General features: G+C 48.2%; 2 protein-coding genes across 2 annotated transcripts in view; both read right to left on the reverse strand.

Moving 5' to 3' along the window:
- Positions 1-5,532, reverse strand: part of Hck (HCK proto-oncogene, Src family tyrosine kinase) — a 64,901-nt gene extending 59,369 nt beyond the window's left edge. Inside the window, exon 1 of the mRNA XM_057780596.1 lies at positions 5,500-5,532. The gene's annotated coding sequence lies outside the window, so the exon portion shown is untranslated. The remainder of the gene's footprint in view (positions 1-5,499) is intronic.
- Positions 5,533-8,534: 3,002 nt separating this feature from the next.
- Positions 8,535-26,129, reverse strand: Ccm2l (CCM2 like scaffold protein). Its single transcript, XM_057781292.1, has 10 exons — positions 26,070-26,129; positions 22,829-22,996; positions 19,600-19,683; positions 19,328-19,511; positions 18,124-18,578; positions 15,338-15,473; positions 13,351-13,414; positions 10,772-10,901; positions 10,185-10,323; positions 8,535-9,340 (listed from the first exon to the last, which is right to left on the reverse strand). Exons 1-10 carry the CDS (start codon positions 26,097-26,099, stop codon positions 9,036-9,038), a joined length of 1,695 nt encoding a protein of 564 aa, XP_057637275.1. The 5' UTR covers positions 26,100-26,129; the 3' UTR covers positions 8,535-9,035.
- Between the last annotated feature and the right edge of the window lie 1,055 nt (positions 26,130-27,184).

Below are 27,184 nucleotides of genomic sequence, written 5' to 3' on the forward strand. Positions count from 1 at the left end.
AGTAAATAGCACGACAGGAGAACGGAGGTTCTTTTCTCTTTCTTTTTCTTTGTGTCTTTTACGTCATGTATCTCAATCCCATTTATTTCCCTGTCCCTTACATCCAACCTTGGTCCCTTCACCCACTTCCAAAATAAAACAAAATTTAAGAGAAGAAAGGGAAAAGAAAAAAAAGGAAAAAAAATAAAATCTCATCACGGAAGCTGCAGTGCGACGCAGTGAGTCACACAGTAAACCCTTCTGTCCATGTATCTTCACTTGCAAGTGTTCATTGCAAAGAGCTATTGGTCTGGTTCGAGGCCTCTGGTTTCTGCTGCACTATTGGTATTGGGCCCTCACTGGGACTCCTCTTGGATAGCCTGCTGTTGCCCTGTATTGGGGAATCTTGCCTCTTTGGGTCTTTGGGTCAGGTCCCTTCATGTGCTCCAGCAATCATAGATGAGGTGGATGTTGGGGCGGGCCAAGCCACAACCCTGATCCTGAGCCTAGGCAGTTGCAAGGTCCACCTGCCAATTCTCCCCTGTCCTCACCACCAGGGTGCGCTCTCCGGCATTGTCCCAGCTAATTCAAGGAGTGAGGGGTGGGCCAGTTCTCCTGCTTTCACACCCTCAGGGTTTGCTCTCCCACACTCTCCTGAGTGCTACAGCCGGTAAGGGTCAGGAGCAGCTCTCCCACTCTTATGACCCCTTGGCCAGCTCCTTCACTTGTCTCAGGTGTTGAAGGATGGGAGCAGACGAGTAGTGGGGGCAGCAGAACAGTGGTTCTTAAGGATAGCTTTGCTATGAGGTGGATACATGACTCATAAAGAGAAAGTCTCCCCCACCACCTCCCCCATTCTACAGCCGACACACTCCCCAGCTCAGAACTGACTCAGGAAGGGGGGAGTGTACCTGTATCTGTCCAGAACTATTTCACAACCATGAAGGCATTTCCTATGTTACTTTAAAGCACATAGGTCAGCACCTTGTCTGTTTCCCCCCACTTACATTATGGTGGAAATACTTCTGAATCAGCACAGAGAGCTACCAAATCCTTATTTACGGTTGCATGGTGTTCTATTTTCTTCAGAACCTACAGTTTATCTAACTGGTCCTCTGTCACCCACTTCCAGGTAGGTAGCTGCACTGAAATACTGACGTCAGTGCCTGGTCCTCCCAGCCATAGCCTCAAAGTCTCACATGCTATGAATGTTGCCAATTGCCCAGCTGACAAATAGCTTCCCAGCGTAGTATCAGTTTTGACCTCTTTCTTCATGAGTGAGGTTGTCTATTTCATCACAAGCTTCAGGGTCATTCATATTTTGTTTCCTGAAAACTCTGTGGAACTCCTCCTGATTTTCTACTAGGATCTTTCATATTTGTGGATCTCTTTAGTCATTAAAGGCTCTATCCCTTTGTCTATGTGATGAACTTGAGAAATGGATTTTCTTTGGAAACAGGTGTCTTTTCGATAGAAATTTCTGCTAGTCACATCTGTGTCTACATATCATTGCACAGAGTCTACCAAGCACGCTAGAACCTGCAGTGACGGAAGGCGGCAGTGACGGAAGGCAGCAGTGATGGGGCACTTGTCAGTTTGCCCACGGTGGCACAGGATGGTGCCAAAGACTCTGCACTTGCCATAGGAGGGATCAGGAAAGACAGGTTGGCCTGGCTTTATGGCCTCAGTTTCTCTGCCTTGCATCTGAAACACCCCAGGGAGGACAGAAATGTAAGAATGGGGCACCCAAACCTGCCCCTTTGGCCTGGGGAAGGGGTAGTTGGACCCAGAATTTTCAAGGAACATTATTTAAAAGCAGAGAACCCGGATATGGTGGTTCACACCTGTAATCCCAGTACTTGAGAGGCGGAGGCAGTAGCATTGCTGAGGGTTTGCAGCCTGGTTTGCAGAGTGAACTCTTGCCTCAAAAAAAAAAAAAAAAAACAAACAAAAAAAAACACCAGAAACTGAAATGCCTTAATGTCAACTACTAGAATGTAAATTCCAAGCAGCCAGTGTCTAAGTTCTAAGTGATCTCCTTTCCTCTTTGAATTGACCCCCACCTTTCTTCCTCTGCCCTGTCTGAGATCTTCTTACCACCTGACCCTTGCTCCAGCCTCTGCCCCATCTCCACTCTCCTCTGCTCTCTAATTCTTTCTCCTCTCCAGCAGCTCCTGGCCTACCCCTGCAGGGCTTCTCAATCTTCCCACTTCTCTGATTTCCTCCCCTATAAGCTCTGCCCACTCTGATCCCACATCACCCCCTTGCTCCTCCAGCAATAATAATGTATGTATTTATGGAGCACCTGCTATCTATCTATCTATCTATCTATCTATCTATCTATCTATCATCTATCTATCTTTGAGCTAGCTCTCTCAGTATGTAGTTCTGGCTGGTCTTGAACTCGAGACCCAGAGAGCCCAGCTACATAGTAGGACGTATCTTGTTCAAGCTGCACAATGCTCCATTTGCAATGTGCTGCTATCTCCATTCTTACAGATAAGAAACTCAAGGAACAGAAACGTTTAAGAGGTTACCCAATTTTACCCAACTAGCAGATAACAGCTTTGAGATTCAAACCCATTCGGTCTGATCCTCCACCATCTCACATTTAACTGCTTACCATGCTTGTTTGAGATTAGGATTCCCCTCTGTATGCTGTGAATACCATTGGTGAATAAAGAAACTGCCTTGGCCTGTTGATAGGACAGAAATTAGGTAGGTGGGGAAAACTAAACTGAATGCTGGGAGAAAGAAGGCAGAGCCAGAGGGAGAAGCCATGGAGACACTGCTGGAGACAGATGTGCTGAAACTTTTGGTAGTGGTGATGCACAGATTAATGGAGATGTGTTAAATTAAGATGTAAGAGTTAGCAAATAAGAAGCTAGAGCTAATGGGCCAAGCATTGATTTTAATAATATAGTTTCTGTGTGATTATTTTGGGGCTGAGCAGCTGGGAACCAACAAGTGACCTCCTCACAACACGTTTAAGTTTTCTGCCTCTGCCCATGCTGGGGGTCCTGCTTAGAAGATTCTCCCTCTCCATTGTCTACCTGCCTTGGCTGTCATAGAAGGTCTTGCTCATAAGTCATATCTGTTTCAAAGTCCTTTCCAGATTCTTCAGAAAATTCTCTTTGGTTTTATAACTGAAAAACTTTATAATGCCACTTAGTGTCATCATCATCACTACCACCATCATCATCATCACCATCATCATCATCATCACCATCATGACCATCATCATCATCACCACTATCATAACCATCACTATCACCATCATCATCACCATCATTATCATCATGACCATCATCATCACCATCATCATCACTATCATCATCATCACCATCATCATCACTATCATCATCACCATCATCATCATGACCATCATTGTCATCACCATCATCATCACTACCACCATCATCATCATCACCATCATCATCACCATCATCATCATCGTCATCACCATCATCACCACTATCATGACCATCACTATCACCATCATCATCACCATCATCATCACCATCATCATCATCATCATCACTATCATCATCAACATCACCATCATCATCATCACTATTATCATCATCCATGACAGGCCCATACCCAGGCTGGCTTCAAATTCATAATCCTCCTACATTAACCTCTCAAATGTTGAAGTTACAATCATGTGCCTCCACACTCAGCTTGTGTTGAGATCTCCCTCCAGATTACATGTGCCACTCCACCCACCCACACACCCACACCCAGGAGCTGCATTGGCAGGAGACGTGCTCTGTCTCCCTCTACTGTCTAGCATAGAAGGTATTCTCTAAACACTTGAGGATCAAATGGCAGGGGCCTCGGCACTCATCCCTGTCACACAGTGGGAAATTTCCAGAAGATGTGTCTCCAGCTGGAAAGAAACACGACAGGAGGAGGAAGCTGTAGTGCCCTCAGGTAGGAGAGATCTCCATGTAGGGGACACTTTCTGAGAGACAGTTTTACTAATCTTACCGTAACTTACCATTTGGATCAAACTCCCCAGGGGAGCCAGCTGGTGATGAAGTTCCACACTTGAATGATCCCCAGAGGTCTTTGGGAGCCAGCTGCTCTACCCTTGGGGATTTCCCCCTCTTCTGATGCCAGGAACTGAACCATGGGCAGAAGTGACCCTGGCAGGATGCCTTTGTGTCATAGCAGGAAGTGTGGCCAGAGTTCCTAGGCTCATTGCTTAGACTACCCCAGCCAGACCCATAGGACCTCTGACAGCAAGTGGTCACATGACTTTAATAATACGATAGTTCTGGGGCAAGCATGAACTTCTCTGCCTGTGAGGGAAATTGCCCCATCCTCAGGGATATGGGGTAAGAACCATTCTAGTGTTTCTCACAGTGCTGCCATGGTACCCTGGCTATGACTATGGGCAAAATCTGAGTTCTTAAAAGCCCAAGGCCTTTAAGAGAAGCTGTCTCCCTCAGCAACTTCCTAAGACCCCTGGGGCCTCAGACCCAGTGTCACCAGGCATCGCCACATCCTTTAGGGTAGGAGGCAAAGCAGGAGCGAGGCTGAAAAGATGCACTGTGTTGTTCAGTCCAGATTGCAGTTCACTGTACAACATGGCTCCTTGACATCTCTTCCTTGATCTCCAGGCAACTCACTCACAAGGTAAGGAGAGACACCTGGTAACATCATACTTAAAGAGCATGCTCAATAGGACACATTTGTTCGATAGCCAGCACTGTATACCAACCGCTCTCTACGTGAGTTCTCTGGGTCACTAGCACCGCTAGAGTTCAGGTTGGCAGTGTAAACTTCCGGTTCCATGTCTACCCTACCTAGTCAAGAACTCTGGGTATGTGGCTCAACAGTCTGTTCCAACAAACTATCCTGGAGGCACAGGGGCACACTGAAGTTAGTCAACCAATGCTATGGAGAAACTTAACAGATGGGCAACATATTGGGAGAAGATATGTGGAACACCAATATCCAACAGTGGAGTGATATCTAAAATTTGAATGCTAGTCTTGCAAATGAATGGAAGTGGAAGTGGAAGTGAGCAAGCAGTACAGTAAAGGAGCAGTTCAGAGCAGCGGAAGCTCAATGTCCAGTATGTACAGAAGGAGGCCCCAAATCTCAGGGTCAGAATATAGCTTAGCTGGGAGAATGCTCACTTGGCATTCATAATGCTCAATGTTGCACAAGCCAGGCATGGAGCTGTACACATCTTTAATCCTAGAATTTAGGAGGATCAGAAGTTTGAAGCCAGCCTGGGTTACATGAGGCACTATCTCAACAACAAGAACAACAACAATCTCAGGATTAACACAGAAATGAAGAATGCATGGTAAATATATATTTGTCTGGTGTGTGTGTGTGTGTTACTGGGAATTGAATTTAAGGTCACATACACACCAGGCAAGCATTCTACTATTGAGCTATATCCCAGAATGAAGATGGATGCTAAAAAGAAATCCCACACTAGCTCAGAACTGAGTATTAAAAAAGGGTTATTTATTTAGGGGTAGACTCAAGATCACAGACCTCTGCTCGAATGGAGAACAGCAAGTGAATCCCGCAGCAGGAAGAGAGAGCAACCATGCTTTACATAGGCATTTATAGTATAAGAGTCCATGCCCAAGTGGACGGGTAACTTAAAGGCTACTGGCTGTAAGAATTCCTACAGCACCTCCCCCTTTTGTTTAAATACGAGAGTTCTAAGCCTAACACAAAATTATATACAATAAGAACAAATATCAGGCATAAACATTAGAATTACAACCAGCATAAACAATATCAAGCAAGAAACATGTGATAAATGTTTCAATAATTATCCTGTCCTAATGAGTTTAAGTCTTGTATTATATATAACTTGGCCAAGTCATGAGAGGAAAGTTACTACAACTATCTAGTCTTCAAGTTCATCGAAGATCCGAGAAGGGAAATAATATTATTTGATTAAACAGGAAGTGCAATCAAGCAACTTTCAAAATGTGCAACAAATGACAGAGACAACTGGCTACCTGGGCAATCACCCAAAGTCTCATTTGCAATGTTTGAGCAACCAACTTTGGCTAAGGCCTAGAGTAACTGACAGACCATTTTCAGAGGGAGGAAAATTTTCAAAACCATCTTACCCTGCCTTGGCAAGGTTTGACAGTCTTTTTTCTTGTATCTTGTTTGTCCTGTCCAGATATTGTGCATTTTGTCAGTGGTCAGTGTATGGTCAGTTTGTTTCCCAAAGGCCAGTTTTGCCAAGAAGAAAACAAGCTCCAAGTGGAGGTCTTCAGTGCTCAACATTCTCTGGGGATAGATCTGTGCTGCCAGGAGCAATTGTGCCTCACGTCAACAGAGCCCTAAGTTATTTAAATGCCACATTCTACAGCTCTTTGGAGTGGTTGAAGATTACCTATCTATGCAGAATACAATCTCTATGTATCTAAAGAACCTGATTAGTCTAACTATAGGTATGACAAACGTGGATGACTATTGACCTATAATTCTTAATACCTATATAACTTAAAGACTAAGACTTCATATTAGAATATTAAGCAATCTTTACACAACTGTGCAACAAATGAGGACAATAACCTCAAAATGTAAACAATGTATAAGTATCTTGATCAAAGGTAGAAATGTATATTGCAATATGATAAATATACCCTAAAATTGTATCAATATACAAAATGTCTTAAGCAGAGGTATAAGCATGCATGCATACAATATGACTAAGTAACTTTGCCTAGAATAGCACCTGAATCCTGCAGCATTTACAGTATAAGAGGCCACGCCCAAGTGGGGGTGTAACTTAAAGGCTACTGGCTGTAGGAATTCCTACAGCACCAGTATTTCTTAGGCTTTTTTGACGCTGAGTCTTGTTTAGTTGCCACATCAAACTGATAGAGAACAATTATAGTCAGGCATTATAAGGAAACAGATGATCGCACAAGGCAAAAGCATTGTTTGAAAGCTATGGTTGGGCTATTTTGGAAGGGTTTTGTGAAATTTAAACACACATATCTGGGATCTACTAATTTCACTTCTGGCAGGGCTCAAAGGAATCATCACGTGGGTCCACAAGGGCCGACTACAGAGATGTTCATCATAGCAGTGTTTGTAGTGTGAGAGGTTGAAAGGAAACTGGGGGCCATCATCAGGGGAATGGAGAAATAGAGGGAGTGATTAACTTGGAATATCTGGCAGCTGTTGAATGCAATAAGTTAGATTTTCCCACAAGAATATGTTTAGATCTTAAAAACACTGCAAACTGGGCTAGGCATGGTGCCGTACACCTGTTATTCAAGCACTCAAGTGACTGAGGCAGGGGGATCTTGAGTTGGCTGTAACCTTGGTGACACAACACGACCCCACCAAAAAACAAGAACAAAATACCACACACTGACCATCCAACTCAAATTACAAACTTTATGAATAGAAGCCGAGGAATTAGAACCCATACCAATGTCACTTATGTTGTGTTCATGTGCACACAGCGTTGCACTGTGTGTGTGTGTGTGTGTGTGTGTGTATCCACTTGCATGCAGGTGGAGAACAGAGGTCAGTGTTGAGTGTCTTCTTCAGTCTCTCTCTGCCTAACCCGGTAAGAAAGGGTCTCTCTTTTTTAACCAAAAATTATTATTATTAGTGTCTGTGCATGTGTATGTGCAGTTTGGTGGTGATGACACCACCGTGCGCATGTGTGGAGGTCAGAAGATAGCTCTGAGTGGCTGTTTTCCTTCTTCTACCTTTATATGGGTTCTGGGCCTGGAATTCAAGTAGCCATGTTTATGCAGCAAGTGCTTTACAAGTGAGCCATCTTCCTGGGCTGCGGGTCTCTCACCCACACATACTGATTAGTGGCTACTCTCCGCACCCGCAACCCCAGCTAGAGTTAAAGACAAAGGGGACCACACTGGCTTTTTACATGGGTGCTAGAGATCTGAACTCAGGCCATCATACTTTTGTGGTAGGGGCTTTGCTCACAGTGCAATCTTCCTGGCACAGCATTGTGCGTTTTATGAACAGGGATGAGTTTTGACTGTGGTGTGGAGAAGAATGTGGACGGGAAGGGATGGAGCAGAACATCAAGAGAGCCTTGCATGAACCAGTGATGAGAGGATGGTCACCAGCCACAAACCCAGAGGGAATCTGGAGCACAGTCCCAGGGATCACATGATTTGAATTTGGCCATGAAAGGCTTTGCGAGGTTTAGCAGACACATTTTTATCTCTTCTTGAAGTATCTGGCCCTCTCTCAAGGCTCCCCGTCCTCACTCAGGCTGTGCCAAGGGCTGGCCTTGTCTTAACCTCCATAGCTCACAGCAGAGCCTGCCTGCACAGTTCTTTGACTTGCCCAGCTCCAGGGCAAGCGTCTACAGAGTCCTGAGTGTGTGTTTGGGACTTGGGCACAGGGCCAGGCTATGAGACCACTGTGAAGGTCAGTCCTGTTTTGTCTTCAAACTAGAAACTCCTTCAGTCTTTATGATAGCTCATTCCACCCACTGCTCCCAGAAAGGATAGGGAAACTGAGTCAAGAAACATTCCAAGTGGAAGGAAACAGCTTTTATTGGGCCTCTGCATGCTAGGCTAAGGTCTTGACCTCCATTCATCCCCATGACCACCTGTGAGGAGAGTGAAATGGAAATTATTGCATAGATATGGAAATGAATAGCGATATCCGAGAACAGGGGCATTCCCTCATATCCATTCCATAAAAAGAAAAGAAAAAAAAAACCCCAGACATCAACAACAAAAAACTTCTCAGTTTCTCAGCTTGTAAAATCGAAGAGATGTCTCTGGGCTCTGGAAATGGTCCTGGTTTGAGGTTGACTGGGGCATGCAGAGAGCTTCTGTCGGCCAGTAGGTGGAGCGATTCTTCATCCTGCAGAGAACTCTAGGGTCTGGCTCTCCCTAGAGTAAAGCCACCTGCAGGACTTTCTCAGTATTGCAGAAATTTAAGCCCTGGAAATCCAACTGCGGAAACAGAAGCCTAGAAGGCACAGATGGGAATCCAGGATATCTAGGCACTCGCAGGAGGGTAGCCCACAAGCAAGTGTGCAAGAGCTTAGGCGGGCAGCAGGGCTACAGGTAATTGTCTTCACCCTGGTCGCCCCCGCCTGGGGAAACATCCTCGTAGACATCGTCGTCATCGGGGGCCAGAGCCTCAATATCGTGTGTAATGTCCGTCAGCAGCTGGTGGAAGGTCTGTGCCTCGGGCCGCTGGGCTGCCCCGTCGTAGCTGCGCACGGCAGAGGCTGATGTGGAGCTCATGCTGCGCTTGATGCGGCCGAAGCTGTCGGTGAGGATGCCACCCTCGCGGATGCCCACACTCTCTAGGAAGCTCTCGAAGTAGCCAATGTCCTGGTCCGGAATAAACGGCCGCATCCCTACAGGATACATGGCAAGGCGATTCCTTCATTCAGCTAGCCTGTAGAGTGTCCCTCTCTGGAAGACTGAGTTCAAATCCTGTCTCTGCCAGTGTGGCTTTACCTAATATTATTTTTTTAACCTCATGAAACAGCAAATGACCCAAGACTCCTCACATATTGGCTAGCTTAGTATATTCCTAGAGTTACATTCCCACTTCGTCGCTACACAGCCTTTGTTAAATAACTAACTCAAACCTCACTTTCCTCACCTGTAAAAACAGATATTTTTACCTGTTTTGGTGCAAATGTAACAACAGTTACTTCCCACGTTGAGGCCCATAAACATTGGTTTTTCTCCTGGCCCTTTCTAGCTCTTTGATTTTCTTCCTTTACTTTGCTACTCTGAGCCTCAGTTTCTTCACATGAAAATGGGCACAAAGTAAGTGTAATTACTTCCCAGAAGTGGGGACAGTCTATGAGCTCACGCTTGGCTCATGATAACTGCCAAACACATCTTGTCTGCTGCCCAAATTATTCCTATGGTGCTTATGAACCCCTCCACTAGCTGTGTGACTCTAGACAACTTCCTTTGCCTCTCTGAGGCTGAGCCAACATAGGCTGTGTGTGTGTGTTTATGTTTGTGTGTGCGCGCACGTGCACATGTGGTCACAACCTGACCCAGCTTTGCTACCCTAGGCTAGCCTTGTTCATGCCAGCTGTTTCTCGGAAATTCCTTTTCCTTTTCAATACTCTTGCTCTCCTTCTCTGTCCCAGGGTCTTGGCCTTAGGAGCTGGAAGAACAAAGCCCTCCCAGGTGGAGCCGGGCTAGGGATGCCTGGAGCCAAGGGGTGCTGGGGCTTACCAATGAGAAGGAACTTCCGTCGGTCCCCGTAGAGTTTCTGCAGGCCTGCACAGAAGTCCTGGATAGGCAGCCCCAGGCGATAGTCTCGGAGCAGAATTGCAAACTGCTGGATCTCAGGGGGACCCAGCTTACTCCGCAGCTGTGGGAGTAAGGGGCACCCTTGGAGACCAGGTTCAGAGCACAACAATACTCAACTGCTGCTGAAAATGCCGGAGTTCTCTCTGGCAGCCTGCCTGGTCCAGTCTGCCCCCCCCCCCCCCCCCCCGGCAGAACATCTGGTCCTTTGCATCTAGGAATAGGATGTGTATCCAGCTTCCCGAGCCCCAGTCCTTTAGTGATCATCTCTGTGGTCTGACTCTTGTTTTCCTCCTCTACATTTAGGGTGAGGAGGAAGCCCCCCCCCCACTTGGGGTTGTCAAAAAGGTCAAAGACAAAAACGCACAAAAACGTGCTTGGAGCATTCTGTGCTGGCTAATGCCAGTCAAGGCTTTTCTAAACCTGCCTCTCCTAACCACACCTCCCTCCCTGGCCTCTGCGCGATTCCTGCAATGCATCATGCATGTGCGGAGCACTGCCGCCCCACTCACCGTGACCATGTAATCCTGCAGCTGCTCGAAGGCCCAGCTGCTGTGGTCGGTACTGCTGCAGTGGGAGCCGTGGAAAGACGGTGTGGATGCGCCACTGTAACAGGCTTCAAATGTGTCCTGGGAGCCATTGCTGCAGAGACAGGAGGAATAGACCCTCACCAACCTCTGTTCCTTTCCCTAGGGCAGGTTAAAGTCGGTTGGGCCTATATACCAGGGCTCAAGACCCCTTCCTAGACTCATCTTGCCCTCCAAGACCCTTCATGAGGCCCAGCATCATTGAAGCTCTCTCCTGCTATCAGAACTCTGGTCATATTGCCTTCATTAACCCATCCGGGGCCTTTGCTCATGATGTTCCCTGTACCTAGAATCCTCTCTCCTCCCCACTTTCTCACAGCTCATGTTACAGTCACAGAGCCCCTAAGAGTATGTTCTGAATCCTTGCTGTTCCTGTGTGGCTACGTTCATTCTCTGCCCTGTCTCTTTTATCCCCAGCTCAACTATTACCAGTTCTGGGAAGCCCTCCTGGTTCCTCAGTAAAGCCCGTTCTGAATCTTCCATAACCCAGGAAGCTGCTCTTCAATGCAGGTTGCCTCCTGTGCTAAATTGTATGGCCCTTGCTTTCTCCTTCTGGAGTCCTTTCTGTAAACCAGACTGCTTGGCTCATCGTGGAGGGCTTTGTTTTGTTTTTAACAGGGTCGCACATGACCTCGACTGGCCGTTAACTCTCTGTGCAGCTGAGATTAGCCTTGGACCTTTGATCCTCCTGCTTCCACCTCCCAAGTACCGGGGTTGCAGGCATGAACTACCAAGCCAGGTTTATGCTGTGATGGGGGTTGAAACCAGGGCTTCTGATGTGCTAGGCAATCAGTCTCTCAACTCAGGTGCACCTCCAACCGCACGTAGGAAGTTCTCTTTATCAACCGCTTTTAAAATAGGATGTTCACTCTGGGCTCCTGCCTCGCTTGGTTTTTAATTTGTTTCAGAATCATTTTCTATTATTATCTACAGGACAACATAGCTTCCCGGCCAAGAGTGTATACTCTTTTTGCTTTTTTGTTTGTTTGTTTATGATCTCATGCTGCCCAGGTTAGCCTCAAATTCATTATGTAATTGAAGTGGGTTTCGAACTTCTGATCCTATGGCTTCCACCTCCTAAATGCTGGGACCAGAGACCCTGCAAGGGTGTAGACTTCTGAGGTCACACCCCAGCCTACTTGTGCTCACAGTCCAGGTCTATGCAGTTTGTGGTCTGTTTGACCCTTGCAATGTTAAACTCTGTTTCCCTAGACCTCAGCTTTTCTGTCTGTAAAAGGGGATGATGAAAATTGGTGTCACTGTGAAAATGGCAGCAACTAATATTTGCAAAGCACTTCAGGTCATATGTCCTTTGTGATAGATAACCAGCCACATAGCTGCCAACAAAAGCCAATGATATGCTTTTCAGCATACAGCCAGCTCAGCAAGCTTGTCATTGTGTGATTTTGCTCTCCTTGGCCAATTCATGTTGGTTATGGACTAGCCTATGCACACACAGGCATAGGAAGGCAAATGTAGTGCCAATAATAACAATAGTGGGGACAGGGCATATTACTTGCCAACACCAGAGTCCTTAATAACAGGACTTATTACTATAGGTTTGATCAGGACTTCATTAGATTTAAACTGAAAATCCCGTATCTTGGGAAACTCCTTAATCCTGAACAAACTGGGATGGGCAATATTCTTAAGAGAATTCTTTAAATTTTATTTTTGAGTCAGGTTTCATGTATCCCAGGTTGGTCTGGAACTCACTATGTAGCCAGGGTGACTTTGAACTTCTGATTCTCTTGCTTCCACCTTCCCAGTGCAGAGGCTACAGGTGTGCATCATTTAATATAGTGTTAGGGGTTGAACCAGGGCTTTGTGCATAGCTAGGGAAGGAGTAGTCCACCAAGGAGCTACAAGCTACAACCCTGGTACCCAGAATGTGTTTTAGCCTCCATTTTCCATTCTTGCTTACAGCTAGTTCTGACCAAGCAGCCAAGTTCTAATTACTAAAGTGTAAGCTAGATGAGACGTGCGTGTGTGTGTATGTGTGTGTGTGTGTGTTGCTAGGAATGGAGCCCAGGATCTTTGGTATGCTAAGCATGCATGGTGACGCTGAAGTACTTCCTGGCCTCCATTCTCCCTATAGAGGCTACAGCTTAGACCATGAGTCACTCTGAGGATGGTGAAGAGGAAGCTGTAACCGGAAGACAGGGTGGGGCCCAGAGGACCAGGAAGCTCTGAACTCTCGTTACAGTTTATGTCATTGCAAGCCTACCCTCCTCAGGGTTTTCTATTATACAGAGCCAACACTAAAGTAAACCAATGTTGTTTCCAGCATTAGCTGTAACTTTGGACTCTGCAGGTCACTAAACCTGAAGCCCTCTGTGGAACCCAGATCTGAGTTCCGGTATCTTTAGGTCTTTCAGGGTCTATCTGGAGCTCTGTTAACCTCCCACCCTTCACACAAATCAGGGTTCGGTCCCTTTCCCTCGTGCACACTAGAGGAGTGGCCCTGTTTGGGTAGGGGCATCCCCGACAAAAGCAATACCCACAAGGAGCTGCAGCAGCTCAAGTCGGCGTCATAGGCAAAAGTCCCATCTGTGCGACAGCTCTCACCTGGAACCACAGATAGAAGTGTCAGAAGTGACGTGCAGGGACCAATAGCTTAGGTTCCCCGAAGCCCCAACCTTAGTGGCACCCTGGGATTTAGCTCTGGTCCAGTCCCAACATAGAGTCAACCGTGGGCAACTGACCTCACTAATCCTCTTAGCATCTGCCCATTTGCTGGGATACAGGGAGGCAGATGAGAGCCAATGGGGAAGTGTTGGCAAGTGTGTGTTTAGGGGAGTCAGGACGATTCTGCAAGGGGGAACAGGCTTGGGAGCCTGAAAGAAAAGTAGCATTATTTGTGGAGACTGTGCCTCCTCCTCAGTCTGCTCCTCATCTGCCCACGTATGGCTTTTGCATCCCAGCACACTCAGGGTCACTTGGTCACCCTGACTTCTCAGAGGCCAGTTCCTCATTACAGGTTCTCACAAAACTGTCTGTGCTTAGACATTTATCTCTGTGACTATCCCATGCAAGGTACAGGAAGGCAGGGCCATGCCTCAGTTTGCCCACCATCACTACCTCTTGCAGATCACAACGGGGCCCGAGACAGTAAGTGCTTGGTAAATGTCTGTTGAATGAAAGCACCTGTCGACTACCAGATAAGTGCTCTCATTCCTCCATGGGGTTTGATGAGTTAGCCCAGTTTCCCAGCAGGCACAGCTGCAGGTAGGAGGGTCTTCAGAAGGCCAGTGCCCCAGCTGCTGGAGCTGTATAAACAGAGACCACCCTAGAGCAGGCTGTGGAGAGGAGAATTCACTCAGTGGCCTCAAGAATAGCCCACACAGAGGTTGTTGCAGATAGAAGTTTTGGAACTAGACAGATTGGGTTTAGATTCTAACTCTGAATTACCAACTGTGTGACCTGTGAAAATTTATTGACTACTCTGACAATGTTTTTTTATTGTAAAACTGGATCCACGGGGCCTCAGAAAGGCTCCTCGCCCCTTTTCCTTTCGAGACAGGGTCTCACTATGTTGTCCTAGCTAGCCTGGAACTTGCTATGTAGACCAGACTGGCCTTGAATGCATCGATGTCTGCCTGCCTCTGCCTCCCAAGTGCTGAGATTAAAAATGTGTACCACCACCGTACCTAGATTTTTCTCTTTTTTGAGATAAGGTTTCTTCATTGTAGCTCAAGTTGACCTTAAACTCTGCTCCTTATTTTACCAAGAGCTGAGGACTATTGGCATATGCCATTATGTCTAGCTCTGAGAAGTTTTTTATTTTTTAATTACACAAAATTATATATTTTTGTATATATATTATTGGACTTGAGTTTGTATATGCCATGGTGCCCATGTAGAGATCAGAGGACAACATTTGGGACTCAGTTTCTCCTTCCAGCCTGTAGTCCTGAGGATTGAACTCAGGTTGTCAGGCTTGGCAGCAGGCACCTTTCCCCATTGAGCGATAGCTCAATCTCACCAACCCAGACTCTGAGTGGTTTTCATTTATCCAAAGACTACCTGTCTATCTCTGCAGTGTGCCCAGTCCTATGCCCAGGTGAATGAGGCAAGTAGGTTGTTATGAAGATTCAAGAAGACTTGGCACCTTGCCATTGTGCTTGGCACACCATTGGCACTCAGTGAATGCCCCTGTTAGTCTCACTATTGTTCCAGTCCTTGATTGCATACATGGATTAATTCAGGCATGACAATCTAGGAGCCTCGTGGAGTGAGATGGCTCATTTAGCCCACAATGCGCGAGCTGAACTTCTGCAAAGCAGGGACACCCAAAACAAGTGAGAAGTTTCAGGTGCCCAAGTTCAAACTCATCCCAAACTTGACAACAACCTGATCATCTCTTAAGAGGTCATCATGAAGAGGGACCCCTAGAACAGGGGCACAGCTCAGAACCTCTAACAGCCTTTACTAGCCCTGACTCAGGACATCCAGCCTTTCCCAGTGCTTTGTGTGAGTTTGGATACTCACTGCAGCTGGAGAGCCATGGCCGCTTAGGCGTGGGTCTGTAGTGGTAGCCAGCCCGGTCTACACACTCAATGCTCTGGTCCCCATAGATGATCTGGAAGACTTGACAGATGAGTGCACAGGACTCCTCAGCAGCATCCTGGTCCAGGGGAGGAAGAGAGCTCAGCTCTTACCCACCATCAGGGCACCCCTGCGTCCCCAGAGGCAGTGTGAGCCAGCGCTGAGACACCCCACCCCAGACTCCCTTAAGTCAATTCAAGACATTTCCCCCCAAAATTATATGGCTCCTCTCTTGTTCTTATGACCCTTCTATGTCACTCAGAGGTGACTCTGACTCCTCTACCATTAAGGTACATTTCAGATTTCCAGGGGATTCATGGCCTATCATGAAATTTATCTAACATAGGGTTTGTTTAATTTACTGTACAGGGGCAGCAGCTGAAGTCCAGGGTGGAGATGGGACACTTCAGAGAATCAAAATCTTAGGTTCAGTGCTGTTAACTATTACTGGACACAATATACAGCTATGGGCTGCCTGGTACCCAATGCAATAATGGAAGCAATGCGATAATAGTCTCATGATTGAAAAAGATCATGCTTGCCAGGCAGTGGTGGCGCACGCCTTTAATCCCAGCACTCGGGAGGCAGAGGCAGGCGGATCTCTGTGAATTCGAGACCAGCCTGGTCTACAAGAGCTAGTTCCAGGACAGGCTCCAAAACCACAGAGAAACCCTGTCTCAAAAAACCAAAAAAAAAAAAAAAAAAAAAAAAAAAAAAGATCATGCTTATGAATATACTGCCTCTAAAAAAGCCTAAGACAAAAAACTAAAATGTAATTCAGGATGGGTATCTAAGGTCATAGCAGGTACAGGTATTAATACGAAGGCTGAAACTTACCATGACCCTAGAGTAAACAGGTTAGATGGGAACCCCGTTTTATAGTTAATGCTGGCACCAGGAGTTTTAGCTCTGATTGGTGTGCTTGGGACCACTGTGTCTCAGACAGGAGGCCAGAAACTCAGGCCCCAGGGAAGCAACTCATTTACTTATTCATTCCACCACAAGGCCAGGACTGCAGCCTTAAAGCCCACACAGTAGAGGGGATAGCTAAGGCATATTGTTGCCTGTCTGGGACCCAATTTGAAGGCCCTTTGAAGGCCCTTGGTTCTACTGACCATTTCTTCTCCTTATTTCATTTTAAACAGCACAAACTAAACTTTCCTGTTGAAACAGGGTCTCTTCCTCCCTTCCCTATTACACAGGCAACTCACCTCCTATCAGAGCCTAGTACGACCCATCTGATCCTAGCTTTACTGTATATGTGTCTATGTGTCTGTCCTTTTTCATGTCCTTATCACCCTAGTCAAGTCTCCAGGATGAAGCTGTGTGGAAGGCGGCAGTAGAGTACAGAATAAGAAAGGGCTGAGCCAAAGGGGTGGAGCAAGACATCATTAGCCCAGCAAGAGAAGCTAGGTACGGGCAGTGCGGGCAGTGCGGCGCATAGGATTTGCATATATTTAAAAACAAGGCCAGTGGGATTTATTGACAGAGTAGATTGTGTGTGTGTGTGTGTGTGTGTGTGTGTAAGACAGAGACAGAAAGAAAGACAGATAGACCAAGGCCCCCTGCAAGGTTTCAGCCCGAGCCACCAAGGATGGAGCTACCATTTAATGAAACATGGAGGCGAAGGTGCTTTCAGGTTTGGGAGGAGACTGGGAACTCAATGCGGGTCAAATTCACGCTGCAATGACAAGCAGACCCTGGAAAAGACAGGCTGAGTGGAGATTTGGTTCGAGACGAATTTCAGGGTGTTCTTTGGGTTTTAGAAGGCAGCAGGGTCTAAATCATCTAGAAACAAGTGTGGATAAGGGGAGCAGATTGCGGATAGCGTCTGGACAACCCCCACTTTAAGAGGCTGGAGAGAAAAGGAGGTACCAGCTTCCAAGAAGAAGCGCGGGGTAGGAGCGGGGGAAACTAAAGGAGAAGCCAGATGCCAAGTGAGAAGGTATCTCAGCCTGGGGACCTGAGCCACCGTGCTGCTCCAGGGACTGGCCACCTCTCCCTGCAGACAGGCACACTCATTGTCCAGAGAGGGCCCAGGGCCCTGGGGCAGAGGAAATGTTTGCAAGGCTCAAGGCTTGAAAGTGCCTGCTAGACTGGGTACTCCTTAAGGGAGAACACCCAATGGCTTGCTCACCTCCATACACACAACGTCTAGCCCAGTGTGGACCACACAGCTGTACTAAATAAACACTATGAAGTCAGCCAAGCAGTGGTGGTGAAGGCCTCAGGAGGCAGAGGCAGGCCAGTTTCTGTGAGTTCGAGGCCAGCCTGGTATACAGAGATACAGAGAGACAGGACAGCCAGGGCTACACAGAGAAGCCCTGTCATGAAAAACAAAAACCACACACACACACACACACACACACACACACGTATATTCAAGTGTGTGAGAGCAAGGGTGAATAGGGACAGAGGTGACAGGCAGGGCAGGCAAAAATGATGGCAAGGCTTCTGCCTTGGGTGGCTACCTTAGTTATCAAGAGTAAGGCTTTGAACTTCCTGTGTTCTAATCTTGAAGTCATCTGCTTTCCGCAGGACCTAAATTTTGAGCCTGCATCCTTCCCTAAGGAATGGGAACAGGTGTATTTGCCCTAGGGGCTGCTGTGGGGATAAAGTGTTAGTGGTGTCCCATGCCTGTCTTAAGTGGATGCTTCACTTGTGGGTGTTGTGATTAGTGCGATTTTGACTGTTAGGGTATGGCAGTACCAACACTGCCTCGCGCTCACCCTGTTGGCCACAGCGAGGATGACCAGGTTGCAGTAGGCGTCGGGGCTGGGGTTTTGGGGATCCAGCGGGTTGGGGCCGGGGTGGCGTCGCTCCCAGCTGCCGCCTACGCCGCCACCCGCCTGCCGCCGCTCCCAGCTGCCGCCCGGCTTGCCCGCGCCGCCGCCCGCGTGCCGCCGCTCCCAGCTGCCGCTGAACGTCTGTCGCCGCTCCCAGCTGCCTGATGCCCGAGCTCCGGCGCGCTGCCGCTCCAAGCTGCCGCCACCGCCCGCCGCCCGGGCCTCGGCGCCGGCGCCCCCGCCCCACGCCATTCGCCAGTCCAGGCTGCAGATGGTGTGGCGCCGCTCCGCCGTGCCCACCCGCCGCTTTTCAGGCGCGGCGCCCGGGGGGCCCGGATCGCGCCCCGAACCTCCGGGGCTGGCGTCCACGCCCGCAGGCACCGGGTCCACGCCCAGACCTAGGGGAGGCCGGAGATGGGAGGTCAGCAGCAGGAGACTGCGGCCTTCGGAAGCCATCTGGAGGGCCGCCGCACAGTTTTGGGGTCCCTGCACTAAGGCTCCGCCCGGCACCAGTGCCCGGGAGCTGACTTCGTGACTTTCTGGATCTGCCCTGGGCCTACAGACTCCGCCTCCAGCCTTGGCTCGGTCCCAGACCTCCAGGGTGGCGATAGCATGGTCTCTCCGCACCCCACCCCCACACCCTAGTGCTCTTCCTCTTAGATCTACTTTCTGAGTTGAAGGTGGTGGTCCAAGTTGTCCCTTCTCCATACCCTTCATTTGAATGGTGACCCTGGTCCAAGCATTCCCGCCTTCCTAAGCGACTTTCCCTGCTATCTTCAGTCCCTCCCCGAGACTGCTGACTGAAATAGCCTACAAGTCCAGAATCCTCCCCTAGCCCGAGGGTGTCCCCTACTGTCAGAACCGAAGGGTTATGTCTTTTATGACCCCCCCTTTAAATTGAACTCTACTAAGGTAGCCCTGTGTTGAACTCAGGACTTCAATTTCGCCCTACCCAACCTCCTTAATCTGGTCAGGCTGCCCAACCATCATCGTCAATCCCTGGCTCTCTGATCTTGCCTATGGTTTCTTTCGCCGTCCCTTAGTCTCAGAATAGTGTGCTCAGGTTTTCTGCCATCCCTCCCCCAGCCTCGGACACATCCTTGGTGCCCTTCGGGTTGGCCTCCCACTCCCCTCCCCCACACCTCACCAGTCTTAAGCACTAGCAGGTGCAGCGCGTCGTCCTGCAAGTAGGAGGCAGCGGCGATCTCGTGCGTGGGGATGCGCAGGATGAGCTCCTCGTTGTCCCGCCAGGTGAGCAGCAGGCAGCGGGCCGACAGGCTCAGGATGCTGTCCTGCTCGGGCGTGGTCTTCAGAGGCAACTCCTTCAGCTGCTGCGGGGTGGGTCGGATCACCTGAGCCCCCAGGGACTAGGGTAAGGGAAGGGGACCCTGCCCTCCTCCCTCCTCCGCAGAGCCTCACCCTGGCAGTGTCTAGCAGCTGCAGGAGCTCGTCTCTGCTGGAGGGGTTCAGTGAGGAAGTCACCCAGGTGAGGTGGCCCAGGAACTGGATGGGAAATGGGAGGTCACCGTGGAGCCTTGGGAGATTCTAGCCTCCTTGTTAATGCAGGACAGGCTGAAATCTCAATGATAACCAGTGTGATGGCTAATTTTGGTTGTCATCTTGACTACATATGGAATCAACGCAAACCCAAGCAGCAGGGCACTCCTGTGAAGGGTTTTCTTGATTGTATCATTTGAAGTCAGAGACCATCTTAAATCTGGGCCACACTGGTGGCAGCGCTCTCCCTCTCTCCCTCTCTCTCTCTCTCTCTCTCTCTCTCTCTCTCTCTCTCTCTCTCTCTCTCTCCCTCTCCCTCTCTCTCTCTCCCTCCCTCCCTCTCTCCTGTTCCTGTTCCTCTAAAAAACCTGGGGTAATACATCCAGTATCATTCATTCACCTTTGTTTTAAAGATTTAAAGACTCAACACAGTATAGTTAACTAAAAGTCTGGTTCAGTATTATAGCTAGAAAGGGTTAGGTTGGCCAGATTGTAGTGGAACATGCTTGTAATCCAGCACTTGGGAGGCAGAAGTAGGAAGTTTAATGTCTAAGTTCATCTTTGGGTACGTAGCAAGTTCAAGATCTCCCTGGGTGACATCAGATTCTGTGGGGTAGGGAGAAGGCTTGATTGATTACATGTGTCAGAGCCCACTTTTAACAGCTAGCTCATATTCACTAACACATGGCCAACTCACTCTACGAGGTTCTGCAGGAAGCAAAAGTCACTAATGTAGTGTTCCCTGCCCAGCTCCACTGCCATGCTGGTGATCAGGTTTAGAGCTTCTTTACCTGCTAGGCCAGACTGCCATTTTTCATGTTTATGTGTGTGCATATTCCTGTAAGTGAGTGCAGGCATATGCCACAGCACCTGTGTGGACGTCAGGGGATAAGCTCTTATTTTCCACATTGTCGGAGGCAGTGTGTGTGTGTTTTATACTTTACATGCCAGAAGAGCTGGTTCCTCAGCTTCCAAGGATTCTCCCCCTCCCCCTACCTTCTTGACTGTGTGTGTGTTTTTTTAAGGGTCATAAGTGAATGTTTTGTGTGCATCTGACTTTACAAGAGTTTGGGGATTGGTATTTTGGTCCTCAAATTTGCCAGCAAGCACTTTACCCATTGAACTATTCCCCTCTCCACATCTGCCCCAGGCTCTACTATTAAATCTTGAAGGAACCCTGGGAATTGTCTTGCCCAGTGGCTCTCCCTATACCATGCGTTATAAATCCTTTTAGTGACCTCATTGCAGATTAAATGGAAAGGAGCATTGAATTAATATATCATTTCTTTTTTTTTTAAATGACGTTCTCTTGCCAGATGGTGGTATTGTAGCAAACAGGAGACAGAGGCAGGTGGATCTCTGTGAGTTCGAGGCCAGCTTGGTCTTCAGAGTAAGTTCCAGAACAGCCAAGGCTTCACAGAGAGACCCTGTCTCAATCAAACAATAAAAGTAATAAAAAGCTTTATTGTGGGAGTTGCCAACCAATGACTGCTCTAACTTGAGGCCCACACCACAAAAGGGAGCCCATGCCCAAAACTGCCTGAACCTGAAACTGGATAGTTCAGGGGCCTGGGGTAGAACAAAACAGGACTGACAAAAAAAAAAAAAAAAAAAAAAAAGTCAACTGATTGCTGACACTATTCTGCTCTACTCATAGATCAGTGGCGAGTCCAGTTGTGATCAGAGAGGCGTCCTCCGACAGCTGATGGAAACAGATGCCGAGACTCACAACAGAACTTGAGGCAGAGCTTGGGAAACCCCATCAGAAGAGGGAAAGAACGGATTGTAGGAGCCAGAGGGGTCAAGACCACTATGAGAACACAACCCACAGAATCAACTACCTAAGGCTCATAGGGCCCACAGAGACTGAAGCAACAATCATGGAGCCTCCAAGGGTCGACCCCAGGCCTTCTGCATGCATGCTGTGGTTGACTAGACTGGGATTTTTGTGGGACCCCTAACAGTGGGAGTGGGTGGGGGCATCTCTGGCTCGTTTGCTTGCGTTTGGGGACCGTTTGTTCTGTGTTGCCTCGTCCAGCCTTGATATGAGGGTTTGTTTTCCTATCTAGTCTAACTGCATTTTGCTATATTTTGTTTGGTGTCCCTGGGAGGCCTATTCTTTTCTGAAGGAAAACAGAGGGGCAGTGGATCTGGGGGAGAGGAGAGGTGGTGGTGGGGAACTGGGGGGATCGGAGGGAGGGGAGGTTCTGAATAGGATGTATTGTACAAGAGAAGAATAAATAAAAAGAAAAAACGATGCTCTCAGTCAATATGTGAGTTCCCCATTCATTCTTAGTTATAGCAACATTATCATTTAAATGTTATTATTCAGTATAAGAATTAACATTTTATTACTTTAATTGCAGTCTTCTGGGATAATCTCACCACGCACATTTTTTCTTTTTATTCTGCAAATTTTCAGTCCTTGGTTTTAAAACATATTCATTTTCTGGCTTTTCTCTATTTATAGGGTTGCCAGATAAAATACTAGATGTCAGTTAAACAACAATTTTGTTTTTAGGATTTTTTTTTGTACCTTTGGTTCCATTTAACATTTGGAGCATATTTATGTTAAAACAAATAATCACTGCTCATCTGCAATTAAAATTTGATCAGGTAGCCTGTTTGTTAAATGCCCTAACCCTACCTCACACCAATCTTTGGCTGATGAGAACCTGGCTTCCCTCCCCAGTGCTCCTTCGTGGTGGTTCTAAAATACAACGAAAGCTTTTGAGTAGTAAGGAAGTCCTCTACTGTGACTTCTCCCCCTACCCCACCTCCAGCCCTGCCTCCTGCACTGGACATGCAGCCTGGTGCCTTCAAAATGCCAGGCGAGTGCCCTACCACCGAGCCACACGTCCAGCTTCTCCCTTGCCTTTAACTTGGACACTGAGTAGTGGAGACTTCAGACAAAAATCTCGTGAGTAGGCTGAGCTTTGGAGAACACAGCACAGTTTTCCACACAGCCCCCTGTGGGGGTAGGTTCTGAGCCCCACGTTGGGGCAGGAATGCTGGGGGATCCGTGGGTAGGTGTCACCTGCTGAAGATAAGCAGCCTGTGGCTGTGAGGTAGGGGGCTGCTCCCCAAGAGCCACAGCTTCCTTCATGTGAAACAGGGTGTGTCAGGGGTCCCCCCACCGTCTCATGCTCACCTTGACCTCTTTCTCCAGGTAGTCACACAGCAGAATGTGGGGGTCGATGAGGTAGTCGGGAGGATAAAGAGGCATAGAATGCAGGGGTCTGCGACTGGCATTGCTCCTGAAGGCAGCCTGGCGCGCAGCCTTTGGGAACACCAGCCTTCGGATGGGGGACACAAAGCCCTGGGGGAGACAGGAGAGTCCCAGTGACAACAGCGCTGGCTTGACTGAGCACGCATGAGCTGAGTTCTGCATCTACAACCTAAGTTAATCCTCCTAAACCTGCAGGAGGAGCAGCCCTGCGCTCCTCTTTCCCAGCTGGAGCAGCGAAGCCCCATAATGAGAGCTAGAATACCAGCTGGTGACAGTCCAGGTAGGCATCCCAGTTCCCAAACCTTCCGGGGAGGGTGATGTTCCTGCCAGCCAGATTCAAAGAGCAGCCAAGGCCGGCGGTGATACCTGGAGCATGTCTAGGCATTTGTTAAGCTATCGCACGTTCGTGAGTTAGAAAATAAGCAATCAGTAAGCGGAAGTATAATCCAAAGGCACCAATATAAAAAGGCCCAGGATGGATCAAGGCTACAGGTGCAGATTCCAGAGCACAGCCCAACCTAGCAGTGCCCAAAGCTTTGCTCCAGAGTTGCCATTCTAGATGGGCATTCCTGGACCACCAGCAGTAAAACCTGGGAGTCTGAGAAACGTTGCTTCCTGGTCCCATCCCAGATTTACTGAATCTGAAGCTCCAGGGGCTCCCCTCCCTGGTAGCATCCTAGAACTGTCTTGGCAGTTCCTATAGCTCTGGGCGCTGGGACTACATATGCCCCAGCCAAGCAAATCACAAATTCTGGTAGCATGTGTCGCATGTTGCTCGACTTCTCCATAAGTCAAGTACGAACAAGAGAAGCCGCCACCTAGGAATGTGCATTCAAGACTACATGTTCATTCAACAAATATTCATTCATGCCTGTGCTGGGTGCTGGGATTTGGGAAACACTAGACCCGAGTTTTGCTTCCAGGGTCATGATGTGTGGCCTGAACTAGTACATGGCAGATTTGACTGTGCTTGAGAATTCTGATTCAGTGTGTGTGTGTGTGTGTGTGTGTGTGTGTGAGTGTGTGTGTGTATAGGCCATGTTCACACCTGTGAAGGTCATAGGACAACCTCAGGTGTGTTACTGGGAGCTGTCCACCAAGCAGGTCAGGCAGGTTGGCTACTGAGCTGCGGTGATCTGCTGTCTCTGTCCCCTACACTGGGATTACAAGCATATACCAACTACTCTGGCTTTCTTTCTTTTTTTTTTTTTTTAATATGGGTTAGGGTCTCCATGACTGTGCAGCAAGCACTTTGTCAACTGAGCCATCTCCCCAGCTCCCATGTTGCCCTTTGACCCATGTGTATAACCTGGAGATGAGACCCATGGTCTCTGATTAATTCTGACATACCACCATTCAAGTCTCTGAGGGACCATCATGGAGTCTGCAGTAGTGTTTCAAAACTCTGAGAAATGAGAGCCGGAAATCTGAGAGAAGCTCTCCAAGCAGAGGAGAAGCTGAATAAGACCCCAGAGACTTCAGAAGCAGAGGGAGAGGAATCAGAGGGCACCGAGAGCCATGCATCTATCATAGCTGGATTATAAGAGACAAGCCATAAGAGCCTTCAGAGCTAGTTAGAACTAGGACGCTGTCCTATACCCATGAGTGGTGTGTGTGTGTATGTGTGTGTGGTGTCTGTCTGTCTGTCTGTCTGTCTGTCTTTGCCCCAAGTGGTCCAGTCCCACCTTCCATCCCCATCTTACTATCCAGTACTCCTTGTCCCCATCTTTCAGCCGCTCAGTTTTTCTAATTCCTACCATGGATGGAGCATGCTGTTCCTTAGCCCCACACACTCTTCCCAATTTGTTTTCCTTGTACCCATCATCAGCTCATATGCCCAACTCAGCAATCTAGGACTGGATACCCTAACGCTGCATCTTCTAGCACTGAGCACAGCTGCTTCGCGGAACATTTACGTTAATTCCGTTTGTTGCCTTGAAAAAAAGTAATCGTTGTTTTCCTCATTAGACTGTGAGCTCCCAGAAGTGGAGACCTTATTTGACATTGCTTATCATTGACATCCCTAGCACGAGGCACAGTTCACAGCACAGAACAGGTGTTCAATAAGCATCTATCAAAAGAATTGGCCTTACTGGGTGAGTTCTAGCACTCAGGAGCCTGAAGCAGGAGAATTGCTGTGAGTTTGAGGCCAGCCTGGGCTACGTAGTGAGTTCGAGATCATCCTGGGTTACAAGACTAGATCCTGTCCCGTAAATCAATACAGAGACGCAAGAGAAGACATGTGTGTATGTTGGCCCCAGTGACTCACATGGGCCATATGTGTCCATACTGGGGATTTTTATCTGGGATAAAATACACAAGTACCTCTGAACTGTGTCCCCTACCCTCTTTGCACTTAAAATTCTTATTATCAGTTTGCAGTTTTGGGTATCAAACCTGGGGTCTTATGCATGCTAGGCAAGTGTTTGACCATGGAGAGACACCCCCAGCCCACTTTCACAATTTTGAGACAGGTTCTTACTAAGTTATCCCAGACCGACCTTAAACTTGCAATCCTCCTGCCTCAGTCTCCAGATAGCTGGGATTACAGGCCTGTGCCATCATACTGACCTCATGAGAATACCTTATAAAACATTCTGAGCTGGGTTTCTTGGGTGAAGAGGGCTCTGGGCAGATGGGGATGGAGTGGAGTTGGAATTATAAGATGTAGCAAAACAACTCAAATTCAGGAAAAGAGGAAGATGGGGAGGGGACTTGATGATTTGGGCTGAGAAGTGAGTTCCTGCACCAAGGTGGGAGACAACCAGGGAGCAGGTGGGAGGCCCCAGCCTGGCTGGGCAATCTGCCAGCCCATAATCACCTTGGCTGGGCCTTTCTATCTGGGAGAGCAGGGAATGTGTCTGCTGGGTGTCTGTCTGTCACTCTCTTTGAGAAGCAGTAGGAAGCTACCCCCAGGATGTCCAGAAAGCAGGTTTCCCAGAAAGACCCCATCTGTCTCTCGGGACAATACGGCAGAGGCCACTAAGAGTAAAGTTTAGAACAGGGTCCAGATGTCTGGCTGCCAGGGACAGAAAGTCAGATCCTTCCAAAAGAGAGAGACAGAAGGTCCCTCTGGTGCCTTTGCCACCTCCGTGCCAGCTCCTCTCTCTACCCCAGCTTCAGGAAAATTTCTCAACCCTGTCCCTCGCAAACTCCCACCTACCTTCTTCCCCTTCTTGGCTTCATATTCCATGGTGAAACGGTTCCTCTGGTCCTGCCACCCTCCTGGCCACCCCCGCCAGACCCCCCTCGCTTCCTTTGTTCTTTTTCCTGCCTGGTCGGAAACTCCACCAGCACCAGAGTTCCTGCCCCTCCCATCTGGTGGGGGCTGGGGTAGGTGGAGAACACTGCCTTGGGTCCCTATAACTAAGGATGGGAGACAAAGGTGGTATCCAAGGGCTTGGCAGTTGGAGCAGACGGAGGAAATTCCCCCAAGCTGGAGATCACCTTTGGATCATCCCCTGTCTGCCACCAACTTTGCTGGATGACTTTGAAACCTGCTGCCTGCTTCTCTGTTTACAGCAAGAGAAAACCCTGCCTCTCCCTGAGAAATAAACGAGGGAGTGGGTGGAAAGTGCTTCAACTGTGTCCAAGCAATTTAAGATTAAATTAATAATAATGATGATCGTTACTTTTCAGAGAGGTGGTATATGGGGGCCTCTGGGACTGGCTGCCTGCTGCTTACTTAACCACTTGTGGCTCAATTTCCACATTCAGCTTGACCTTATGGTCGCTTAACTAGGATTAAATCCACTCAGAAGAGCTGCTGTAACATATTAAGTACTCAATAAATATCAGCTACTAGAGCTGATGGTGTTGCTCAGTGGTGGAGCACTAACCTAGCAGACTACAGGCCCTGGGTTCTGGCCTTAGCACTGAAAATGAATGAATAAATAAATAACCAAATTCTATCTTCTTATCTAGAGCTCCTGGGCTGCTTAACTGTCTTTTTTGGCATCTTTCATCTCTTTCTTATTCTTCGCTATATCTGGGAACCACGCCTTTTGTTATATAAATTAAAAAAAATATCCAGCTCATGTATAGATCCTGGCTCAAGGTCACACAGGTGGTGTGCTCAGCAGACATTCTATACTGGAGGTGTGTGTCCATATAGTGAATATGAGGCCCCAGGGCTTCTAGCTTGGCTGGACCTGAAGTCTATGTCTAGTGCTGCTGGGACGCTCACGTCCTGTGTGCCTTACCAAGCATACTGAGGGACATTTGAGGGTCCATGCATACCTGCCATGGTGCCTGGGTCTGGATGCTGAAACTCTCCCT

Source organism: Chionomys nivalis, chromosome 9 (assembly GCF_950005125.1).
Source record: "Chionomys nivalis chromosome 9, mChiNiv1.1, whole genome shotgun sequence".
NCBI classification, from domain to species: domain Eukaryota; kingdom Metazoa; phylum Chordata; class Mammalia; order Rodentia; family Cricetidae; genus Chionomys; species Chionomys nivalis.

Bases quoted from the DNA above. Each gene is read 5' to 3' on its own strand.
- Ccm2l (XM_057781292.1), bottom strand. From the start codon at position 26,099: ATGGAATATGAAGCCAAGAAGGGGAAGAAG. The intron at 19,684-22,828 runs GTGAGCATGAGA...TTTCCCATCCAG, and splicing joins ACCTGGAGAAAGAGGTCAAG to TTCCTGGGCCACCTCACCTG. The intron at 13,415-15,337 runs GTGAGTATCCAA...CTGTGGTTCCAG, and splicing joins GCCATGGCTCTCCAGCTGCA to GTGAGAGCTGTCGCACAGAT.